Source organism: Sarcophilus harrisii, chromosome 4 (genome assembly GCF_902635505.1).
Source record: "Sarcophilus harrisii chromosome 4, mSarHar1.11, whole genome shotgun sequence".
Classification (NCBI taxonomy): Eukaryota; Metazoa; Chordata; class Mammalia; order Dasyuromorphia; family Dasyuridae; genus Sarcophilus; species Sarcophilus harrisii.
This window is the reverse complement of record NC_045429.1, coordinates 369193565-369215213: the sequence shown is the minus strand read 5'-3', so window position 1 is coordinate 369215213 and position 21649 is coordinate 369193565. Positions and strand designations below refer to the sequence as shown.

The 21649-nt window shown below is 35.6% G+C and overlaps 1 protein-coding gene across 4 annotated transcripts in view; it reads left to right on the top strand.

Moving 5' to 3' along the window:
• PCNX2 (pecanex 2) overlaps positions 1–21649 on the top strand; it is a 357972-nt gene that overhangs the window by 219131 nt on the left and 117192 nt on the right. For all 4 annotated transcript variants that reach the window (XM_031966919.1, XM_031966916.1, XM_031966917.1 and 1 more), the window contains one exon: positions 17812–17920. In XM_031966919.1, coding sequence (XP_031822779.1) covers positions 17812–17920 — 109 coding nt within the window. The remainder of the gene's footprint in view (positions 1–17811; positions 17921–21649) is intronic.

Sequence of the window (21649 nt, the reverse complement as noted above, 5' to 3'; positions counted from 1 at the left end):
TGTTGGTGGAAGGAAAAAAAATATCGGATGAGGGTCAAAGTGGGTTCATGTGATCACAGTATATATCAATTTTGCAACCCCCAAAAGACTGTAAGGTCCTTGAAATCAGAAGCCATGTCTTTTCATTCTTTTCTACCTCACCCCCTCCTAAAGCAACTAGCATGGGGCTGAGTTCCTAATAATTGCTTGATAAATATCGTTGACTTGATTTGAAAATCTCAAGAGAAGAATAATTGGATTTTGCTTAAAGGAACATTCTAACTTGATTTGGTAGTTGAGTCATTTTTTTTAATCTCTTTTACAGAGTTGATGATTCACAGTGGGAAAGCGAGGGGGAGGGGGAGGGCTTTGAGTTTCCATGCTTGGGTCACTTAGAGTTCTCCTAGCTGTCTTTTCATGGTGAGTGTTTTGATTTCTTTGACTTCCTATAAATCTTGTTTTGCCGCCTCATTGCTGTCCTGCTGTCCCTCGCACAGCTGGGGCGCTAGCTTAAGACCAACAGAGGTGGTTCTTCAGCTGTGAGTGTATTGCTATCTTCTCTGTAGGGGGCTAAGTCTTTCCTTACAAGGTAGAGAAGGGTAAACTGAAATCTGTTTCCAGGTGTAGATAACCTGGGGGTGATGAGGGAATGTCACACAAGTGGGCCAGCCCTATGCAACTGTTGGTTATGACACCATTAACTACCTTACATAACAGATGAGAAGCACTGAGACAGCCCCAAAGGCACCCTGGGCTAATGAATGAACCCTCCAGATAGTCTGTCTTCTTACCTCTGTTTCCCACTCTTCCACAAAATATGCCAGAAGAATGAATCTCTTTTAAACCAAAAAAATTTGTAATGCTGCAATATTCCTAAGAAGAAAAGAAGACTTAAAAAGACTTTTTTTTTTTTAAAAAGTAAGACTAAAAAAAAAAGATTCATGTCGCTCACTTTGAGGCAATTATTTGAATTCTCTTTTGAGATATTGAGATTGCTATGCATAAATCCTCCTCCTCTAACTTTCTATTACTTAGATTTCAATTCCTGTTGCAGCCCATTTTTTCATCACTGTTTCTCAAGAGTTACATACTCATATTGTGACTATCAAACATCAATATGCTTAACTTCTCAATGGAAAGGAGAAACATTGAGGTTATAGTTCTACAGGCTCTTACCCTATTCTCTCCCAAATCTTAGTGGGACCTAGACTATACATTAATATGTCAATATTAATATGGCAGCTAGGTAGTACAATGTGGATAGAACACAGGACTTTAGGGCAGGGAGATGAGCTCAAATTCAGCCTCAGAAACTTACTAGCTGTGAACCCTGTACAAATGACTTAACCTGCCTCAATTTCCTTATTTATAAAATGTTGATAATAATAATACACAAAAAGGAAACAAACATTTATTAAGTATCTATTATGTATCAGGCACTCTTTCTAAATGGTATCTCATTTGGTCCTTAAAGCAATGCTAGAAGCAATGGTATCACCAGTATATAATTGAAAAAACTTGAGCCTGGGATAGGTTAAATGATTTGCCTGGGGTTGTCTGAAGTTGGATTGGAAGTCAAATTTTTCTGACTCTCTCCACTGTATTACCTAGCTATTTTAAAGAGTTGTTGTGAAGATCATTGGATAAAAGTATTTTGCAAACCTTAAAGCACTCTAAAAATTTTAATATGTAAATTATGTAAGTTATAATATATGATAGTTATTATTATATCTTCTATTTATATGGTTTTCTTCAAGCTTGCAAAATAATTTCTTACAACAGCCCCCAAGAATTAGGTAATTCAAATATTAGTATCTCCTGCACACGAAGAGGAGGTTCCAAAAAAACTAGATGATTTGCATAGGGTCACACAGGTGGTAAATGTTACTTAGAAGATGAAAACTCCTGCCTACTAAATTTAATTCTAGATTCCCTTCTAGTATATCTTGGCATCTTCATTTAGGACTTTTCACAAATTTTTTCTGGAGCAAGCAGATATACCTTTAAGACCCATTTCACATTTCTCAGGTATCCATGATTACATTAGGGAATGGAAGCTCAGAGGTGACTTGCCCAAGAATTCCTAAAACTAACCTTCTATTCTGACTCTCTTTAGTATATCCTGAGAGTTCTCCCTCTACATAGCAGTTAATATGGGAGCTAATACAAAACTTCCAGAAGACTTTCCAGAAATGGTGTATCAACTTAATAAGGAACCAGGTTAGAATTTTCCTAGTTGTAATTGTTTTGGAAAGGAATAAGTAGTTAGTATTATGGCTATTGGCATTTTGAATAATTTGTTGAATGCATGTACACTGAAATATTCTATTGGATAGGATAAATTTGTCTACACATTTTAGGGACCCTAGAGGTAGAAACTTCCTTTACCAAAAGTTTAGTTTGAGTGTGGTATTCTGGATTTTACCTACATTTTCTTAAATTTGTTCTTTGTTTTGTTATTGTTGTTGTTGAGTGAAGAGGTAGAATGGAAAAGTTATAAATTCTAGTATTTCTTCTATGTGTGAAAAAAATGTCCTTAGTGGGAATGGCATGCATTTGTTTCCACTAATAATAATAAAATAGTAAATGATGTACTCTATTCTAAAATTTGTAAAGCACTTTAAATATATTATCCAATTTAAGCTAACAAAGATTTATTGTGATGATATTATGGATATGACACTGACTACATACTGATGAGACCAAAATGAACATGACAGTCCCTGCCCTCAAAACATTTTAATGTATTCCTAGAGGCGTAATGGATGTTCAGAATAAGGAACATAATAACATCTCGCTTATTCAGAGGTCACTTTTCCATCTCCTTTCTAGCTAAGTAGAATATATCTAGGAAGTAAAGAAAAAGGAAGTGGTGGTCTGGGCAGCCAATGTAGAAAGGCAAAGAAGTACCTATTCAGAAGTCTCATACCAGTTCCATTTATTTTCACTTTACACATGCTTTTGACAAGCTAAGTGATGTAAAGGGGAATTTATGTTTATTATACAAACTTTTCCACTTCCAAACTTTTCTAAAATATATGCTGAGTCTTCTTTGTTTTACTATTGTATATGAAAATGCTTTTAGATCAGGGATTTTTAATCTGGAGTCTGTGAACTTGTCTTTTTAAAAAATATTTTGATAAATGTATTTCAACATAGTTTGTATCCTTGGTAATGCTACATAATTTATTTTACAAATTTAAAAAGATTTTTTTTTTCTGAAAAATGGTCCATAGGCTTCATCAGACTGGTAAAGAGGTCCATGATTAAAAAAAAAAAGTTAAGAATCTTTTTTTTTAGTATTTTTTAAAGACAAAATGCATATGCATCTAGACTCTAGAATTCTGATATGTTACAAAGACTTCCATGTACAGAGGTTAAAATAAAAGTTTTAACACAGAAATAAGCCAATTATCAGGAAAATTCAGTTATTGGAATTTCTCATTGCTTATGGTTGCCAGATAAATGTAATTGCAAACCAAGGAGAGTGCAGAGGTTATGCAGAAGGGTGGAGCAGGAGGGAGTTATAAGGCAGAAATCAAAGAGAGGAAGAAATCTGCCTCATGGCTGCATTTGTTAACATTATTTGATTTTCCTGCATGCTAAAATTGTATATGGGTCAAAGCAGTGGGATGCTTTGGTGATAGAAGCCATATGGAGAGATTGATAGGCCTTGTAATGCTATGGGGAAAGAGAATCTCTCTTTTTCTCCCTGCACCAATGCTCGAATCTAACCAACAAAAATCATGATAAAATACCCTTAGAAGGAAACCGGGTCTGAAGTAGGAGATGCAGAAAATCTATACTCAATAAGCAAGAAATGGAGAGAGATTGGGGAGGCGAAGGGGTAATGAAATGGAGATAGAACAATTTTGTTAGAAATAAAGGAAATAAAAGTAGAACGAAGTTTGTGCTGCTATGTGTGTGTGAGGGACAGACAGACAAGCAGGCAGGCAGAGATAGAGAGATACAGCAGTAGAGGGGGAGAAATTTTATGCACCACTTCACAGGGAATTTCACAGGTAGAAATTCCCTTTACATTCTTTATTTTCACGTTTTGTATTTTCCTTAAGATTTTTTCCTCCATTACTCAGTTTCAAAGAATTTGCAGGTGAAGTCCCACCTTCTTTATTCTCCTTATTCATTTTCTGACATCTTTTCTGGGCAAGGACATTAATTTCTAGATGCTCAAGAATTGGGTTACTTCTCTCCTTTTCATTTCTTGGTATATTAGACAATTTCAATGTGTAGTGATGACTTTATGTGCATGGATGGATACACTAATTAGTGATTAGAAAATATGAACTCACCTAATATTTTCTGGTTGTCATGTTCTCCGACAGGTCTGAACCTGTCTTCCTGCATACGATCTGCTAATCAAAGAACCAGGGATTGCTAAATTTCCCTTCATTAACACCATGCTAATTTGCCTAAGTAGTCTTACTCCTGCTGGGTGCTCTTATCACTGCATTATCCAATCCTTTGTATTTTTCCTTTTAGTTTTATTTTTTTTTTTCCAAACTGCACTTCACAAATGATAACTTTTTAAAACTGGAATTCCTTTTCTCCTCCTCTTTTCTTTTCAGTCTCCTCGAATCATTCCCTTTTCCTCAAGTCATCCATATCCTTAAATGCCTGAGGTCATGAGATTGTAGATTTAGAGCTGGAAGAAATTTTAGAGGTAGTCCTCTAAATTTCTCTCCTCTTATTTTACAGATGAGATAACTGAGGTTCAGAAGGGTAAGTGACTTGCTCAGCTTTTTAAGGGAGGATTTAAAATCAGATCTTTTAACTTCAGATCCAATGTTCTTTCAGACCCGCCAGCTGCAGTGGGCAGTTTATTCTACTCCCAATCTGATTTTCCACTGGATTTCATAGTGCCAGCAGCACCAGAGAGCTTTCCCATCAGCAGGAAGAGAACCAAGACTTGGTGATGAAATTTTCATCTTCTCCCAGAAAGTAGAACCCCAATTCACCTTTTATACTCAGTGAAGCCTAGACATCCACTTTATGAAACTCATGCCTTTATCTTTGTTGGGATATCTTCAGAATGTTCTTAGCCAAACTCTTGGGTCTTGTGAATCTACCTGCTCCAAGCAATCAGAATTCTGATGGGAATTTCATTTCTCATTTCCAATATTATTCTAAGCCTAACATGCTTTCAAGCCTGCAGAATTACATCATTGGTTGTTTTTTGCTTATTGAAATCCTGGCAATGAATCGGTTGTATCCTTTTAGCACAATTTACTTAACTTATTCATTCGCCTCTTCTTTGAGCCCTACTTAAGAACATTTTATATTGAATGGAATATTTGATGAGAATTTGCTTATTTTCACAAAGGCTGATGTTACAAAATAGTCCTACCTCAAGAGTATTTCATCAGCTACTATTTTATTTGCTTGTTAAAATATCCCTGTACTCCAAATAACCCCAGCTTTACTGTAAAAAGTTAGAAAGTCCATTGGAACTTTTCTTTTATCTCCTGCTTCTAACCCTCAGTTGATCCTCTAGGTTCTCCAATAAGTATTTGTTAGTTCTCAACCACCTTAGTTTATCATTGCCTCTTCTAAGTACTAAGAATTGCCTCTGTGGGACTTGGCACAGGTTTTCCAAACCCTGCTAGCTAAATCTCTGGGAAGTAGACTGAAGGAAGCTTACTATTGCTCAGTTTAGTAATAGGGAATAAAAATGAGATTTAGCAGATTACTACTCTGGGGGACCAAAAGCAAGGAGTCTAGGACAGAAAGAGAAAGTCAACATGGGACCTAAACTATATAGTTTAGTTTGCTGCCTAAAAGTCTTCACTTCCACCTTCTCAAATACTAAGGAAAGATCCTTAGCTCTTTCATTGCCTCATCACTGCTAATCTTGGGGCATACTTATCTATATACATATTGTATATTTCCATTAAATTGTAAGCTTCTTGAAGGTAGGGGAAATGATATTTGTTTGTTTTTTCATCCTTGTACTTCCATCACCTAAGAGTGCTTAATATATTTGCTGATGTGAGAAAATTTTGAGGTCTTTCAAGAAAAATGGCACTACATGAATTTAATTTCTTAATGTCTCATTTAAAGTACAAGTTAAAATATATTAGTAAGCAACATTTAACTGGGCCATCTCGGTACTCATGAGATAGCTTCCTTTAAGGTGTTTTGCATATTTATACAAAGCATGTCTACTGTGTATTAAGCCATAAGTCTTATCTATGTATCTGTGTCTAACTTGAAAAGATGTTTTCAAATTAGGTTACTTTGAAATAGGGGGAACTGGAGGCATTCTTAGAGACTATCTAAAATGATGTCTCTATTGAAGTTTTCTTTGTTTCATTCTAATGCATTCTAAAAGGGGGAAATGTTTTGTGTTTTTGGTTGGGGAGAAACTTGAGATGCACAAATTTGATAACATCTCTTCCTAAATGTCCGTATATTTTATTTGTGTCCTACTTGTGGTAGAGTGTTTTGAGCTCCAAATTGTGTCTTGAACCCAGCATAGTGATGTCATTTTGTGTATCCTCTTCAGGAACACAGGGCAACAACTAGGGTGGAGAAGAAATGTGATGTCATCCGTGTGGTAAACTCCTCATATAACAACTTTCACCAATGCAAATCAGCGGCTTATGCTCATTTATCCTTGCCTGTGACTTATGTGAGATTGTGACTTATTCATGGTTGATCCCAAAGCTAGTATGTTTCCAACTCTATGACTAGTTCTCTATCCTATGTTGCCTACATAAATGTTCCACATAAATGTTGCAAAAGAATCAAAAAGAATATAAACTCCTTGAAGCGCAAAGGATTTTTTTCCATTTGTATTCCTCCAGTACAGAGTAGCATACCTGGTAAATAGTAGGTACTCAATAAATGCATATTGATTATGGCACTACATGAATTCAATTTCAATTCAATTCAATTGTTTAATTGTGTTGAAAATACCAGATGTCTACAACTCTTACTTGTTCCTCTTTGCATGTCATAATCATACTCTAACTTGTGATTTTTATTGTGTTTTAATAGGGCTGGAATTTAAGAGCTTGGGAGGCAAACATTAAGAGTGAGACATGCATCATAAAAACAGAGTCCTCCAACTGTCTAAGGAGAGGAAAATAAAAGCTGTATAAAATCTGTTCATAGCTGATCCGAATGAATTTCTATTTAAAGTATGACAACAGAATGTTATAATGGCTGGTGGCACTGTTTACTATAAAGGTGTCGCTATTTCCATCACATCTTGTGTTCTTGGGTTTTAAATGTGTCATTGCTGCAAACACAACTGTTCTGAAACAGGGGAGGGTTTCTACAAATATCTCTCTGCGTTGATTATATCTGTGGGCCTTTGAGATTAAGAAATCCTTTCTGCTACCCACCATTTCTTCCTTCTTATACCTGTGTTCACACAAAGGAAGAACAAGTTTTTTAAAAGGATATTTTGCTATCACAGTTAAAAGACCTCACTTAATACAAAAAGCATTTATTAATTTTCTTCTCTGTGCCAAAAACTAGGCTGTAATGTGGAGATATAAAAGTAAAAATAAAAAATCCCTGTCTCCAGGAGTTTCTATTCTATTGGGGGGGGGGGAAATCAGCAAGATCACAGATAATTAAACACAAAATATGGGAGAGGGATTGAGGAAGAAGGAACAAATATTTATTAAGTGCCTACTACGCCAAGCTTTTTACAAATATCTCATTTGATTTTCACAATAAGCCTGGGAGGTCAATACTGTTATTATCCACATTTTACAATTAAGGGAATTGAGGTTAACAGAAGTTAAGTGATTTATCCAGGATCACACAGCTAATAAATATCTAAAGTCAGATTTGAACTGAGGTATTCCTGAGGCCAGGCCAGTGCTCTACTTAATGTAGCACTTATCTATGTCATATACCAGCTAAGTACAAAACACTTTTGGGGCATTTGGAGAAAATCTAATAACAGTCAAAAGCTTTTGCAGGAGGAAGTAACTTATTTGAGCTATAAATAGAGCTAGGAATTCAAAGAGAGAACAATGAGCATGGAATAGAGAGACTGAGTTCTGAGGTTGGGAGACTGAATGTCATTAATAGTAATAGTAAGCAATCCCATTTGGTTGTCAAGTAGGGTATGAAAAAGGAGCATCTGGGGAGGAAGTGATAATGTGTCAATCTGGAAAGGTAGCATGGAGCCAGGTTTTAAAGGGTTTTAAATGCAAAAAAAGGAATTTATATTTTATCCTAGAGGTAATAGAAAGTTATGGAAGCATTTTAAGAAGGAATATGACATGGTAAGACCTAAACTGGTTAGTGTGCTACATGTTTGTGAGAACAATATACACATGGCATTTTGATTGATTTGAAGTTGTATAATATTCAAATAAGAAAACTTTATGAATGGGGTTATAAAGACTCCTTAGGGAGCAGGAGCTTTTTATTAATTGGGAATTTTGAGAAAATAACTTCTCAGATTAATCTATGATTACTTTTAGTGCAATTTGTAAAGCAAAAGAAAACACATTGGTAAAAAAAAAATGGTCTGAGTTGTTGCTTTGCTTCAAAAAAAACTTATTCCATTGATTATGTCAATAAGTTTATATTAAGCATGTATTCTGTGCCCAGTATTAATATGCATACAAAAGTCTTGCCTTCAAGACCTATATTCTACTAGAATTTACTATGCAACATTTATGTGCAAGGTGAGAGGTAGCAAAGCAGGATAGATAGAAAGCCAACATCAGAATCAGAATGACATATATATATATATATATATATATATATATATAATTCCTGCTCCAGGAATATATATATCTCCAGGAATATAGATATAGATATAGATATAGATAGATAGATGATAGATAGATAGATAGATAGATAAATAGATTGATTGCATGACTATGGACAAGTACCTTAACCTGATCATGTCACCTAATCTTATTTTTATGAATAATATTAGTAATTAGTAATGTTAGCAGAAGCATTTACTACAGAGACATATCTTAGCATGGAAGTCATCAGGAGCATGGAGAGTATGGAGGGCATGAGGTCTTTAAGACTATTCTAATAGAGTCCCATCTCTGAGCATTTGAATTGCCTTAGGAAGCTTCTGAAGATCACCTAGCAGGAAAAGATTCCAGACACTGAGGTCCTTTCTCAAACTAAACCGCCAAGCATTCCAATTCTATTGTAGAGAACACAGATCCAATGTATGCTTGATAAAAAAAATTTAAAAACTTATTTTATGGAGAACTTGCGCAGAGCAAATGCTCATGAGATGGTTAGGAAAAGTGATACAAGTACACTCTCAAGGCCTTTTTTAAAGAATTTTAGAATCAATTGTATGACATGGGAGACACCGGCACAGGACCACTCAGCATGGTATGCTCTCATTAGAGAAGATGCTGTTCTCTATGAGCAAAGCAGAATTGAATTAGCCCAGAAGAAATTTGAGATGTACAAAGTTAGAAAAGCTATGCCAAAAGTTCTTGGGAACTATTTGTGTTCGACCTGTAGCAGAGCATTCCAAACTTGTATTGTTCTGATCAGGCACATTCAGGTACACTTTAATTCAAGTCTAATATAATGATGTCATTTTGGTCCTCTTCAAGGGCAAAGAAAAACAAGCAACCAATCATATGTTCAAGTCCTGACTTTGCAGCCAGATATGAAAAAGCTCACCACCACATGTCGGCTTTCAGGTGATAGATTTTTTCAGTCACAGTAACTTATATATACTAAGGCACGCTAGAATTGCAATCTACATCAAAAGAAGAATCATTCACACTGATAATATTATTAATGGTCATGAATTACTTATGGACTTCTGTGCAGAAAGCATCAGATTTTTTTCCCCCAAGACAGGGAAAGGGAGAATAAACATTCTTATAATACCGACTATCTGCTAGGCACTGTGCTAACCACTTTACAAATATTATCTCGTTTGATCTTCACATGAACTCTGGGAGGTGGATGCTGTTATTATCTCCCTTCTACAGTTGAAGAAACTGAGATGAGAAGTAATGTGACTTTCCCAGTGTCACAAAGCTAGTAAGTGTTTGAGGTCAGATTTGAAATTATCCATTGAGCCACCTATTTGGCTCATATTCCTACAATTATTGTTGATCATAAACTAACAATCTAGCTATTTTTGTATCCAACTACATAGTGAAGAGCTGCATAGCATCATGGAAATCTGCTAATCTCACAGTCTAGAAGACTTGAATTCAAGACTTGTCCCTCATGTGTATGAGCTACATGACCATGGGCAGCCATGCAGTGCCCCACATAACTATCCAACACTAAGCTACAGATAAGTTGCTAACCTGCATTGATGGAGGGCTTTCCCCAGACAGCTTCCTAAACCAATAAAATCATAAGTTTGAACAAAAACATACAAAACAAAAAATACCCCCCCAAAAAAAACATACTTGATACAATGCTGTCCTTGTGAACTGTGCCACAAAACTCATTATAGCCCCATAGTGGAGCTGTCCTAGTGTAACACTACTGCCCTTTTGCAGATAATGACTTGTCTGACTGGATGAAAGTCCTCCTGAAGCCCTTTTGTTGAAAAAGGGGATGAGTCAAGAAGTCCCAAACCAATACAGTATGTGAGTCACTGTTATCATCATCATCATTAATCTTAATTCCTTAGACTTCCTTCCTCCTAAAGCATCATTCTATGAGCTTAAACTTCTTAGGGTTTTATTTGTTTCTTTTAAAACATCTTGACTTCTATAGAAGATACACAAAGAAAGGTAAGTGCTACGTTCTAAAAGATTAAAACATTGTGGAGGTTCTAAGTGAAATAAGCAGAACCAGGAGATCATTGTGCATGGAAACAAGAAGATTATAAAATGATCAATTCAGATGGACATAGCTCTCTTCAACAATGAGATGATTCAGACCACTTCTAATGGTCTTGTGATGAAGAGAATCATATAGACCCAGAGAAAGAACTGTGAGAACTGAGTATGGATCACAACATAATATTTTCACTATTTTTTTTGTTGTTTGCTTGCATTTTATTTTCATCATTTTTTCCCTTTTGATTTGATTTTTCTTATGCAGCAAGATAATTGTATAAATATGTATACATATATTAGATTTTATATATATTGATTGCTTGCCAACTAGAGGAGGGGTGGGGAAAGGAGGGAATTAGAACACAAGGTTTTGCAAGGGTTAATGTGTTGAAAAATAAAAAAGCTTTAATAAAGAAAAAAAGACTGATATGGACCGAGTATAATACTATAGCAAAGTATGCAACAACCAAACCCTGGTGTTCCTTGTATTGGAAAATGCTCTTGCGAGGGATAGTGATAAACTTCTCAGATGGGACTGAAGTGAGTACATAGGCAAGAGCCCTTTCAATGATGAGCCTACAGGCAATGTCTTTGACTTATTTTGCGACAATCTATATTTGTTTAACATGTTACAATTTGCAGGTAACTTCTCAAGTATTCAACACAGTCCAAAAATCCACAATCAATAAGAATTATATCATGATCATTGCTAGCATTTATATAATACTTTAAAGTTTGTTAAGTTCTGTGTTACTTCATTTGAACAAGATCTATTAGATCCTTTAATCCTCACAACAATCTGTGAAATGGGTATTACTATTGTCCCCATTTCACAGATAAGAAAACTGAAATTTAGAAAATCTAAGTGACTTGCCTAAGTTCACACAGTTACTAAATATCTGAGATAGGATTCAAGCTAGGGTCTTCTTGTCTTCATTGTATCCAATGAGCCATCTAAAAACATCTCTTACCTAGAAAAACTATATTGGGGACCAAAATGATATTTACATATAAGGGTAAATACAATATGAGAAGAATTGGATTCAGAAAATCTCATTTCTGTTATGGCTATGGATATAGTACTGATTTCTCTGTGTTAATATTTTTGTTGGTGTAACTTTATTTTTTTAAACAAGGCACAGTCAGTATTTTGTTCCTTCTATTCCTAAAGGACAAACTAAGGCAAAAACTGAGTGACTTGCCTGAGATATCAAGGTACCCCAGGGCTTAACTGCAATTAGAGCAAGAGACTCCCCATGCTCAGTCCCCTCGATGTCTGATTGCTGTTGCTGCTTATGTTTAAATACAAGTTGCCGTGCTAAGCAAAAAATAATTATAATAGATTCATTTAATCATAATGCAGCAAAGTTTAACTTGTTAGAACCTTAAACTTGCAGATGAGGCGTTCCCTGGGGCTGCTTGTCTGATTGTAGCTGTTATGCCTGACCTACTTATTGGTGTGCTCTGAAGGTAGCTTAAAATTCTCCCAGGATACTCTATACATTAAAAACCTAGTGATGGAAACATTTAAAAACCCATGACTCATTTTAATAACCTTTGGGGGCTATATATTTTATAAAGCAAAGTTAACTTTATGGTTTCTGACTTCAGTTTTCATCTAAACATGAGTCATCTTGACTAAAGTTGGTCTTCAACACTTAGAGAACACCATGTTAGCAGCAGAATAATAGCAAGTATTTATTGTATCTCCAGAGGAGAATCACAAAGGCCTGTGGCAAATTATGTTTAAGCATAGATAAATAGGTTAATATATATGACCCCACTTCTCCTGACTTTTTCCTAAAATATAGGTTTCTACATATCTTATTTAATGTTAACATCTGTGGTTTTCAGCTCCACTATACTGATAATTGACGATAGGTAAGAATAGCATGTATTTGAAGGATCTTATTTACTTAATAATGCAGCATTGGAGTAGCAGTCAGGGGGTTTATAAAATCTTGAAATCTAAGGGTTGGAAAGGAGTAATCCATATCTGTTTAGAAATCTTTTCTACTAGATCCTCAGATGCTGCTTTTACTTAAAGACTGCTAACAAAAAAGCGACTTATGGCCTTATCAAACATTCTACTCTGGGGGAGATCTAATAATTATAACATTAGTGGATGATACTACAGAAATCATTCACTGAATTTTTTTGTGCTCCATCCCTCCCTTCTAGAAGGGGCAGAACAGAATCATACCTAGACTTCCCCTGCCCTTTCTAAACATTCCCTCCCTTTCCTTTCTTCTATGAGTCATGAGATGTAATTAGGCACACCCCTTACAAAAATTAGCTGACCCTTAGTCTATAAGCAATATAATGACCCTCAGGCCCATGTGGCCTCTTTCTCTGCTATTTTATGGACATTATGCTAAATGGAAAATTATTAGTACAATAAAAAATAGTTCATAGCCCCCCTAGTTAGGAACATCCTTAACATTTAGACAAAGGTTCAGCTCTCTGACCTAATTTAGTTTTGTGTATTTCTAGTTATCATGTTCTCTTTTTGTTTGAGGAAAAATGAGGAAATGTTTAGGTAAAAGAAACAAACTGTGTATGTATTATAATATCTGTTATCCACCAACCATAGAGAGGGAAAGCTGAGAAAAGATCAGACCTTTTGGGGAGAGCCTCGCTCAATTTTTGAATAGATCAAGAAAACCAATAACTTCCATCTAAAACATCTGTTTCAAGCTGCTTGAAAGTCCCTATGGCTCATTATGAACTATTCCTTCCCTTTTATATTTCAAACCTCCCTTCATTTTCTCTTCTTTTAGTTTTTGCTCCTATGCCACCATGTCTTTCTAGTTTCATCCATTAATTTCTGAGCAAGAATTGCTGCTGCTGTTTGGTTTTGTTTGTTTGTTTGTTTTTACCATTCCCACTCCTTTTGTTTCAGTCTGCCTCTCACAATTGCATTTAGTCCTTTAAGAAGTCCTGGCATTTGGACACTAACTAGCTGTATGACCCTAGGTAAGTCACTTAATCCTGATTGCCTTCAGAAAAAGAAAAAGAGAAGGAGGAGAAGAGGGGAGGAGGAGAAAGAAGAAAGGGAAGAAGAGGAGGGGGAGGAAAAGAGAAGGAGAAAGAGCAGGGGGACGAGAAGAAGAAGAAGGAAGAGGAAGAAAGAAGAGAAAGGGGAGGAGGAGGGAGAGGAAGAGGAAGAGAGAGATGAAAAGAAGGTGACAAAGAAGAAGAGAAGAAAAAAGACAAAGAAGATGAAGAAGGAGGAGGAGGAGGAGAAGAAGAAAAGAAAAGAAGAAAAAGAGGAAGAAGAAGAAGAAGAAGAAGAAGAAGAAGAAGAAGAAGAAGAAGAAGAAGAAGAAGAAGAAGAAGAAGAAGAAGAAGAAGAAGAAGAAGAAGAAGAAGAAGAAGAAAGGGAGACAAAGAGAAGAGGAAGAAAAAGAAGGAAAGAGGGGCAGGAAGAGAAAAAGAATAAAGAAAAAGAAGAGAAGAATAACAACAACCACTCCTAGACATAACTCAAGTCTACCTTTGACTTAAAATTATCACAATCCCAAATCTCTTTCAGTGCTGAGAACTATTTCTTGTCCTTCTGGACTATAAATCCCATGACTTCTTTCTCTTCTCAACCACCTATTACATAAATGTTTTCCTTAGGAAGAGTCAAAATCCGCTGCTTATCTTATGCCCATTGTTACTAGACCTGTCTTCTGGGACCAATTACAATGAGTCTAATGCTTCAACCACATGACAACCTTACAAATACTTGAAAGACATTTATAATGACTGTTGCATTACCCCAAGGACTTTGGAGCCTGCAAATCTGGGATCTGTATCTAGAACTGTCTTGTTTGAATGCATAGTCTCATATAAATCATTGTGTTTGAATGCATAGTCTTACATAAATCACCTAACCACTCAGACTGAAATAGAAAGGACAGGTAGGTGTCATGGGAACCTTGGAGGAATGGGATTTTTACCTAATGTAACATAAAATGACAGAAAATTTTTTTCCAGCATGGCTTCAGAAAACCAAAATAGTGCCTAAAATTAAATCAGAAATGGCCTGGGGATCCATTTAATATCCACAATCTGAAATTAATCAACAAAAGTATAGTGTTGAAGAAACTTTTAAATAAAAATATTCATATCTCTTTTTCCTCTTCCATTCTCCTTTTTCTTTTTTCTAACCCTCCTTAGGACTTGTGTCTCCCATCCTTTCTTCTTTTCTTTGTCCTTGTCTTTTTCCTTCTCTTAATAATATCACCAAGAACCTTTTATAACTCTAGGTTTATAATGTCCTAGGCAGTTGTCCACTGGAAAATCTTTTAGATCTTTTGTAATTTCTGCCTACTAGATTGTATCCTTTGTTATAACAAAAGCCAGATACTGGCTTGGGATTTGCTAAAATGTTCCAGTCCTTAGTCACAAATTTTGGTTCTTCACTGAAGTTCCTACATGAAACCTATAGATCTGAGTAAATCAGGTAAGTGTAAGGTAGTGGTTTTTGGAGAAGGTCTTAGCTAACTCCACTTTATACCATCTGGCTTCCCTAAAATACTGCAATCCCCAAACCACAAAGCTGCCCTTTCAAACAAGGATGTGATCATCCCTCTTCCTGAAACCTTTTCTTTTACAATTTAAGAAATTTTAACAGATATGAGCATTTCAATACTCAAAGAAGAACAGAAAAGGAGAAACTCTGTACATCATCTCCGTACATAGTTTTTAATGGCATATATTTAAATTAACACGATTGCCCAAACTGCCCTGTTTGTTCATGTTCCCTTCCAAACTTTCTATTCCTTCTATGCAGTTTTAAAAAATGTTTCATTGATACCCTTTTATTTCTTTACTTAATTTTTGAATATTTCTTCATTGATTCTACTTTCCAATGCCTGAACTAATGAAAATAGCTATCCAGTAGCTTATCCAATTAACATTCCACACACAGCCCATAGTCACTGATGTTTCTTTGAAAATTTACTGTGGTATGTAGCAGAACCAAACAAAATTTTCAAGTTTTTTTTTCTTTTATAAGTGGTATTTTGTTTTCTCCTATACTAGCAAGTCTGGGACTGAAAATACAACCTGTCACTTGCCTTTCCCATTATTGATGAACAGAGTCTGCAGAGTTTTGACTGTAGCCAGAAGCTACAAGTGTATATAGTTTCCTATCGTAGATTGATAATCCATGACCGCAAAGCAGGTCTCACCATCCAGTATTCTTCACTGCTTGGTTATTCTCGTGTGATAGACTTTATGCTAAATGTTCCAGTCTATACTGCTGAGCATCTGGTAGGGATTCAGTCAGATTCTCCACTAGGTTATCCATTCTTGGCCCCATCTCTCCTCTTCTTTCTCCCTCTCACCTATTTTTTTCCCTCTGTGTTGGCTTGCCCAACGAATATCACACCTCCTATGTTCTATCCTGTTTTTCTAAAATACTTTGCACTTCGTGACTCAGTGGTCTGGGTTTTGGTTTCCTTGGCAAGAACAGCTGAAGTTATGAAAGGAAATTAACACAGAGAAATCTCAACAGCTTCTGTGATGATTAAGTTGCATATGGATTTAGCTCTAAAAGGCTTCATTTGAAAGGAGGAAGTTCTGCCTCCAGAAAAGTCTGTTCACCAGCTGTGACTACTCCCCCTCCCCAACCCCCTTACATCAGAGAGATATAGCAGAACTGGGGCTTGCACCAAGCATGGGAACAAGTCCTTCAAGAGAGAGGGGTGATCCTGATCAGTCTATCACCCTATCTCATACTGTCATTAAATAAATCAAGTGCAAGAGAAAGGAAAAAGGAAAAAAATGAGATAAGACCCAGCAGGGAGGGAGATTATTTTATTACACCTTACTAACAAGGAATTGTTCATTTTTTCTCTCTTCTGCTGCTCCCACAATTCCTACTTTTCTTTAAGATTCAGCTCAAGTGTCCATCACCCACATGAGGCCTTTCCTGATTCCCCCTATTGCTAATAACTTCCTTCACTTGTATCTATTTTGTATTACCTAAACATGTATCATTCAATCAAGAAGTACTTATTAAGCACTTAACTATGTGCCAGACACTGGGATATTTCTGATCAGGATGAATTTAAGTTCTAATAGAGGAGATGAGTTGTTATAAAGCATCATTGTTGTCAAATCTGACTCCTCATGACTCTAGTTAGGGTTTTCTTGGTAAAGATACTGGAGTAGTTTGCCATTTCCTTCTCCAGCTCATTTACAGATAAGGAAACTGAAGCAAAGAGGATAAAGTGATTTGCCCATGGTCACAAGGATAATAACTGTCTGAGGCTGGATTTGAACTCAACTCTTCCTGACTCCAGACCTGGCACTCTGTCCCCTATACCCCAGATTCTTAAACTCTGATTTGCAATCCCACTGAATGTGAGGGTCATAAAATTATGATTTATTTTTAGTGAACTGTATACCCATTTTATATACCTATATATCCAGGGTCACATACAAATTTCTTAGGCAAAAAAGAGGTTGCAAGTGGGAAATGTTTAAGAAGCCCTGAAATACACTACCTAGCTGTCCTTATAAAACATAGTTTCCTAAATATAACTAATGTATAGTTAAATATAATTCACTTACTGTGTAGTTTAAAAATACATATACATTCACAAAATACATAAATACGAGATAGATATTGTGTTAAACTCATTAAAGGTTTGAACTATTTTTTGTTTTTGTATCTCCAGAGTCTCTAAAATACTTGGCATTTTTCAATCATTTTCAGTCATGTTTTACTTGTTGTGCCCCTACTTTAGTTTATCATTTCCTTCTCCAGTTTATTTTACATTTGAGGAAACTAAGGTAAGCATGGTAAAGTGATTAGCCCAGGGTCACACAGCTAGTAAGTGTCTCAGGCTGAATTTAAACTCTTTCTAACTCCATGTCCAGAGTTCTCACTACTATATCACCTAGCTGCCCTGCTACTTATGTGCCTGGCACACAGTGGGTACTTCAAAAACACTGGTGGACTGACTTATTTAAAATTATAGTAATACTTTTCCAACCACATTTTATTGTCTTGTTACTAGTATTAATGGGATTATTTTTCTTCCTTTGCTTTCAGCTTGGAGACCTGCTTCACAAGTTACAGTTTGTCATGACCTACGTGGCTCCCTGGCAGCTCGCTTGGGGCTCATCCTTTCATGTGTTTGCTCAACTCTTTGCAATACCTCGTATCCTTTTTGCTTCTGCCTTATTCCCTTGTGGAATCCAAAGGGGATCACTTTCACCAAACTCCATCCATGAAGACAGGATTTGATATCACTTTTAAGTATGAGATTGGCGGGACATTGTGGATTCTTGCCAGATTGCTAATCTTAAAGATGTTGCTTAGTTTTAAACCATTCTACATTTTTAATGCTCGTTTGGAGGTATTCGTTTCTTTCCTCCATCCCACTCCAATATTTTCATTTCACATACTCAGGAGCTGTACTGATATGTCTCAGTATGTAAGTCGAAATTGATACTTTGGCATTTTATTCTTGTCCCAGTTATCTTAGTTAAGAAATATTAAGTAATACAAATCAGAACAATTGTATTAATACTTAGTGGCAGACTCGAAAAATATGGTTATAGATGGTTAAGATGGAAATAGGTTTTATATAACTTCATATATGTATATATATATATATATATATATATATATAATGGATATAATATTGCTTGCCTTATCAATGGATGGGGGGAGAAATTAAAGGATGTGAGAGAATCTAGAACCCACAACTTAAAAATTAAACTTTAAATATTTTTTAAAATTTGGAGAAAAAAAGAGAAAAATATTGACATAGGTTATTCAATATGCATCATAACATAGCATAAAGAAAAGGGGGCTAGTCTTGGAGAAATGTACATGCTTGTTTAAGGCCTGCTATCTCTGACACTGACTATGGTGAAGTCACTTAATATCTCAGCCCAGACAGCTCTCTAAGACTATGAATTTCAAAATTACTAATCAGCATTGGAAGAAGGAATTTTCTTCCACACCATGAGTTCCCTATGCCAGTGAAACCACATATTAAGGAGCAATCTTTATTCAGTAATTTTAAGATTAAAAAGAACATATAATTATTTTGTCATAGATATCTCTTGCCAGTTGCCACTTTATTTCATTAAGTTGTCCTACTATATTTGTTCTTGTTTAGCCCTAGAATATTTCAGGGGAAAAGTTAGTGAATTGAGAATCTGAAGACATGGCTTCAAATCTTAATTCTGTTACTTGCTAGCTGTGTGACTCTGGGCAAATAATGTAACATCTCTGGACTCCACAATTATCTCTTCTATAAAATGAAAGGGGACTGTTACAGATTATGTACCTTTCCCCTCAATATTGGTGACCTAGTAACTTCATCTTGTTTATTTTTCCTTAAATATTTGAATTGTATCCATTTCTAAATAGCCTACTTTGATTTAGATTGTTAACTGAGTCCTGTTTAATGAAATGAAAGGTGTACTTGAGTTTGATTTGAAACTTTGTTTTCTCTCTACGGAGTTCTTCTCCCAGTTAATATGTTCTTTTGGACAGCACTGTTCACACATCTGTGCTATCAGTTCAATTTGATGGCATTTTTAATGAATCAAGGTGCTACACGGTACTCTGCTAGTCATTTTAATGAGCCCTGCATGAGTGTTTAGAGTAAAGAAGGCTCCATGAACTGAACTTTGTACATACTGATGGAGCATACTCTGGGTAATCACTAAGTGATAATGTATTCCAGGAAGTCATCATTTGGAGGAAAATGCTTTCCTACGATGCCATTTGTTACACAAACCATAACAGGAGCCAGTCTCACAATACGTATTGTTCCATGAGCCTATTTTTAGACTTCCATTGATATTTTAAAAAAAAGTTTTTCAAGGTTATTTGGCAGAAAAAGCTGACAAAAGGGGAAAAAAGAAATTGTAAGCATGTAGATTATGTATCTTCTTTTCTAGTGCATTCATTTTGTGCCTTCCAAAGAGCTTTAATTTCCCTAAACATATCACTTCAAAGGGAAGATAGAAAGGTGAACAAATGCGGTGATTTATAGGACTATATGTTAAGTGTATATGAGGTTCAGTATCTCAGTTTTAAAGTGTGTTTATTAAATGCAAATCACAACAGTAATGCATATTTATGATAGGGAATTTGCACTGTGAATTTAAAACCCAAAGTTATGGCTCCCACTTTCCCCATAATTTTGGCCTCTTGGTACATATGCAGCTTATTCTATTGATGTTAAGACATTATAAGTGAGTTCAGTAATACTAATTACTGGATGTGGCGAGACAGCTAAATGGAGGACCATTCTGGGAACCTTAATTTTGAATTACCTGCCCAGCCTCCAAGTTCAGTTTTCAAGAGTAAGCAGATTGGCATAAAGTTTTGCATTTAATTCTTCCCTTTCAATTAAAAAAAAAGAATATAAATAATCCTCTACTGGAATGCATACAGCATGCATTTAAGCCCAAGATCTTTGTGCTTATGGAGAGTAAGTAATTGAATACATCAGAGATGTACATTTTATTAGGCATTTGGTAATTCTATTTTAAAACACTCACTTCATCTCTATGTTTTTGTCCTCTAAAAATACAATGACCAATTAACGACATCTGTTTCCTCTACCCTATTAAAATGTCATGCTTTAGAATTTACTGTGCAGATTCTGAGTATGGTACTTGAACTTCACTCTTAGAAAATTCTCTCTCATGTTACCCCCACAAATTAACCACAGAGGGCCCCCTATCCAAGCATGGGTCAGAGTAGGAACTTGTTCCCTGGAGTTTACCACTGTATTTCACATATCAAGAATTTTAATGTTTTGTTGAGATAACTAGATATCAGCTGTTGGATTCCCAAATGTCATCTACAGAGAATGACTGTTTTTGAAATGCTAGTCATTTCATCACTCTCTTTAGGGAGACTGGGGCCCTGATCTTGTCAAAGAGAAGGGACTTATTTCTTCAATTTGGGGAATAATATACTGAAAACTCATTCTCAAGCCATTAGTGAACTGTTTAATAAATTGCTGTGTCCCCCACTAATACACTGTCTCCCTCCGTCAGTCCTGAACTTTTAACCTCCAAGGGGAGATGAACATGTTCAACCTTTGAATGTGTGGAGACACCACACAAAACCATTTTCTTTTAATAACTGTAGGAACTTACAGGGTTATCTGTGTTAAATATTTATATTAAGAGAGGCACCTTACTGCTTTGAATGTGAGGCTGGGTTTCTAATGAAAGTTTGTTCTATAATAGTGATTTTTCTTTTTCTCCCTAAGTGAATCCCCATTTTAATTTTAAATATCTATTAGTTGGTTCTGCAGTTTTTCAGAGAAGTCCATATCTATAGAGTTACCTCTTACCAACACAAACTAAAAGGTGACTTTGAAGATTCTATATCCTTTTGAAGGAATTCTCATTTCCTACCTCTACTATAGGGGTCAAGTATGTTCTTTAATACTTACACAGAGAATTTTGTATTATGTAACATTCCCTCCTAAGCAAAGTAGGAGTTTTATCCACAAAGCTATATAATGAGTTCAATCTTTCTTTCAACACTGAAACTAAAAAATGACTAATTATATTCTGTTTAGTTCTTTATATGTATATCACATGAGGGGTTTTTGAGGAGAGTTGAAATTAACATGCTGAATTTTGTTATATCATTAGTAGGTTAGTATTGCCATCTTTTAACTTCTGAGACTGGATTCCTGGATAATTAATTATATAGCACTTAAAAAACAAACTATCATCTTTGAATGAGGGAATAAGCACAAGTCTCTATTGGGGGGGGGGAGCTATAGGACTGATAGGTTTAACTGTGCTATTTTGTGTGAGACCTCATCCAGCACCTACTTGCTTTGGTCTACCTTTCACCCAAGTTCCTTATCCCATTCATCACCATTCTACTTGAACTCTAA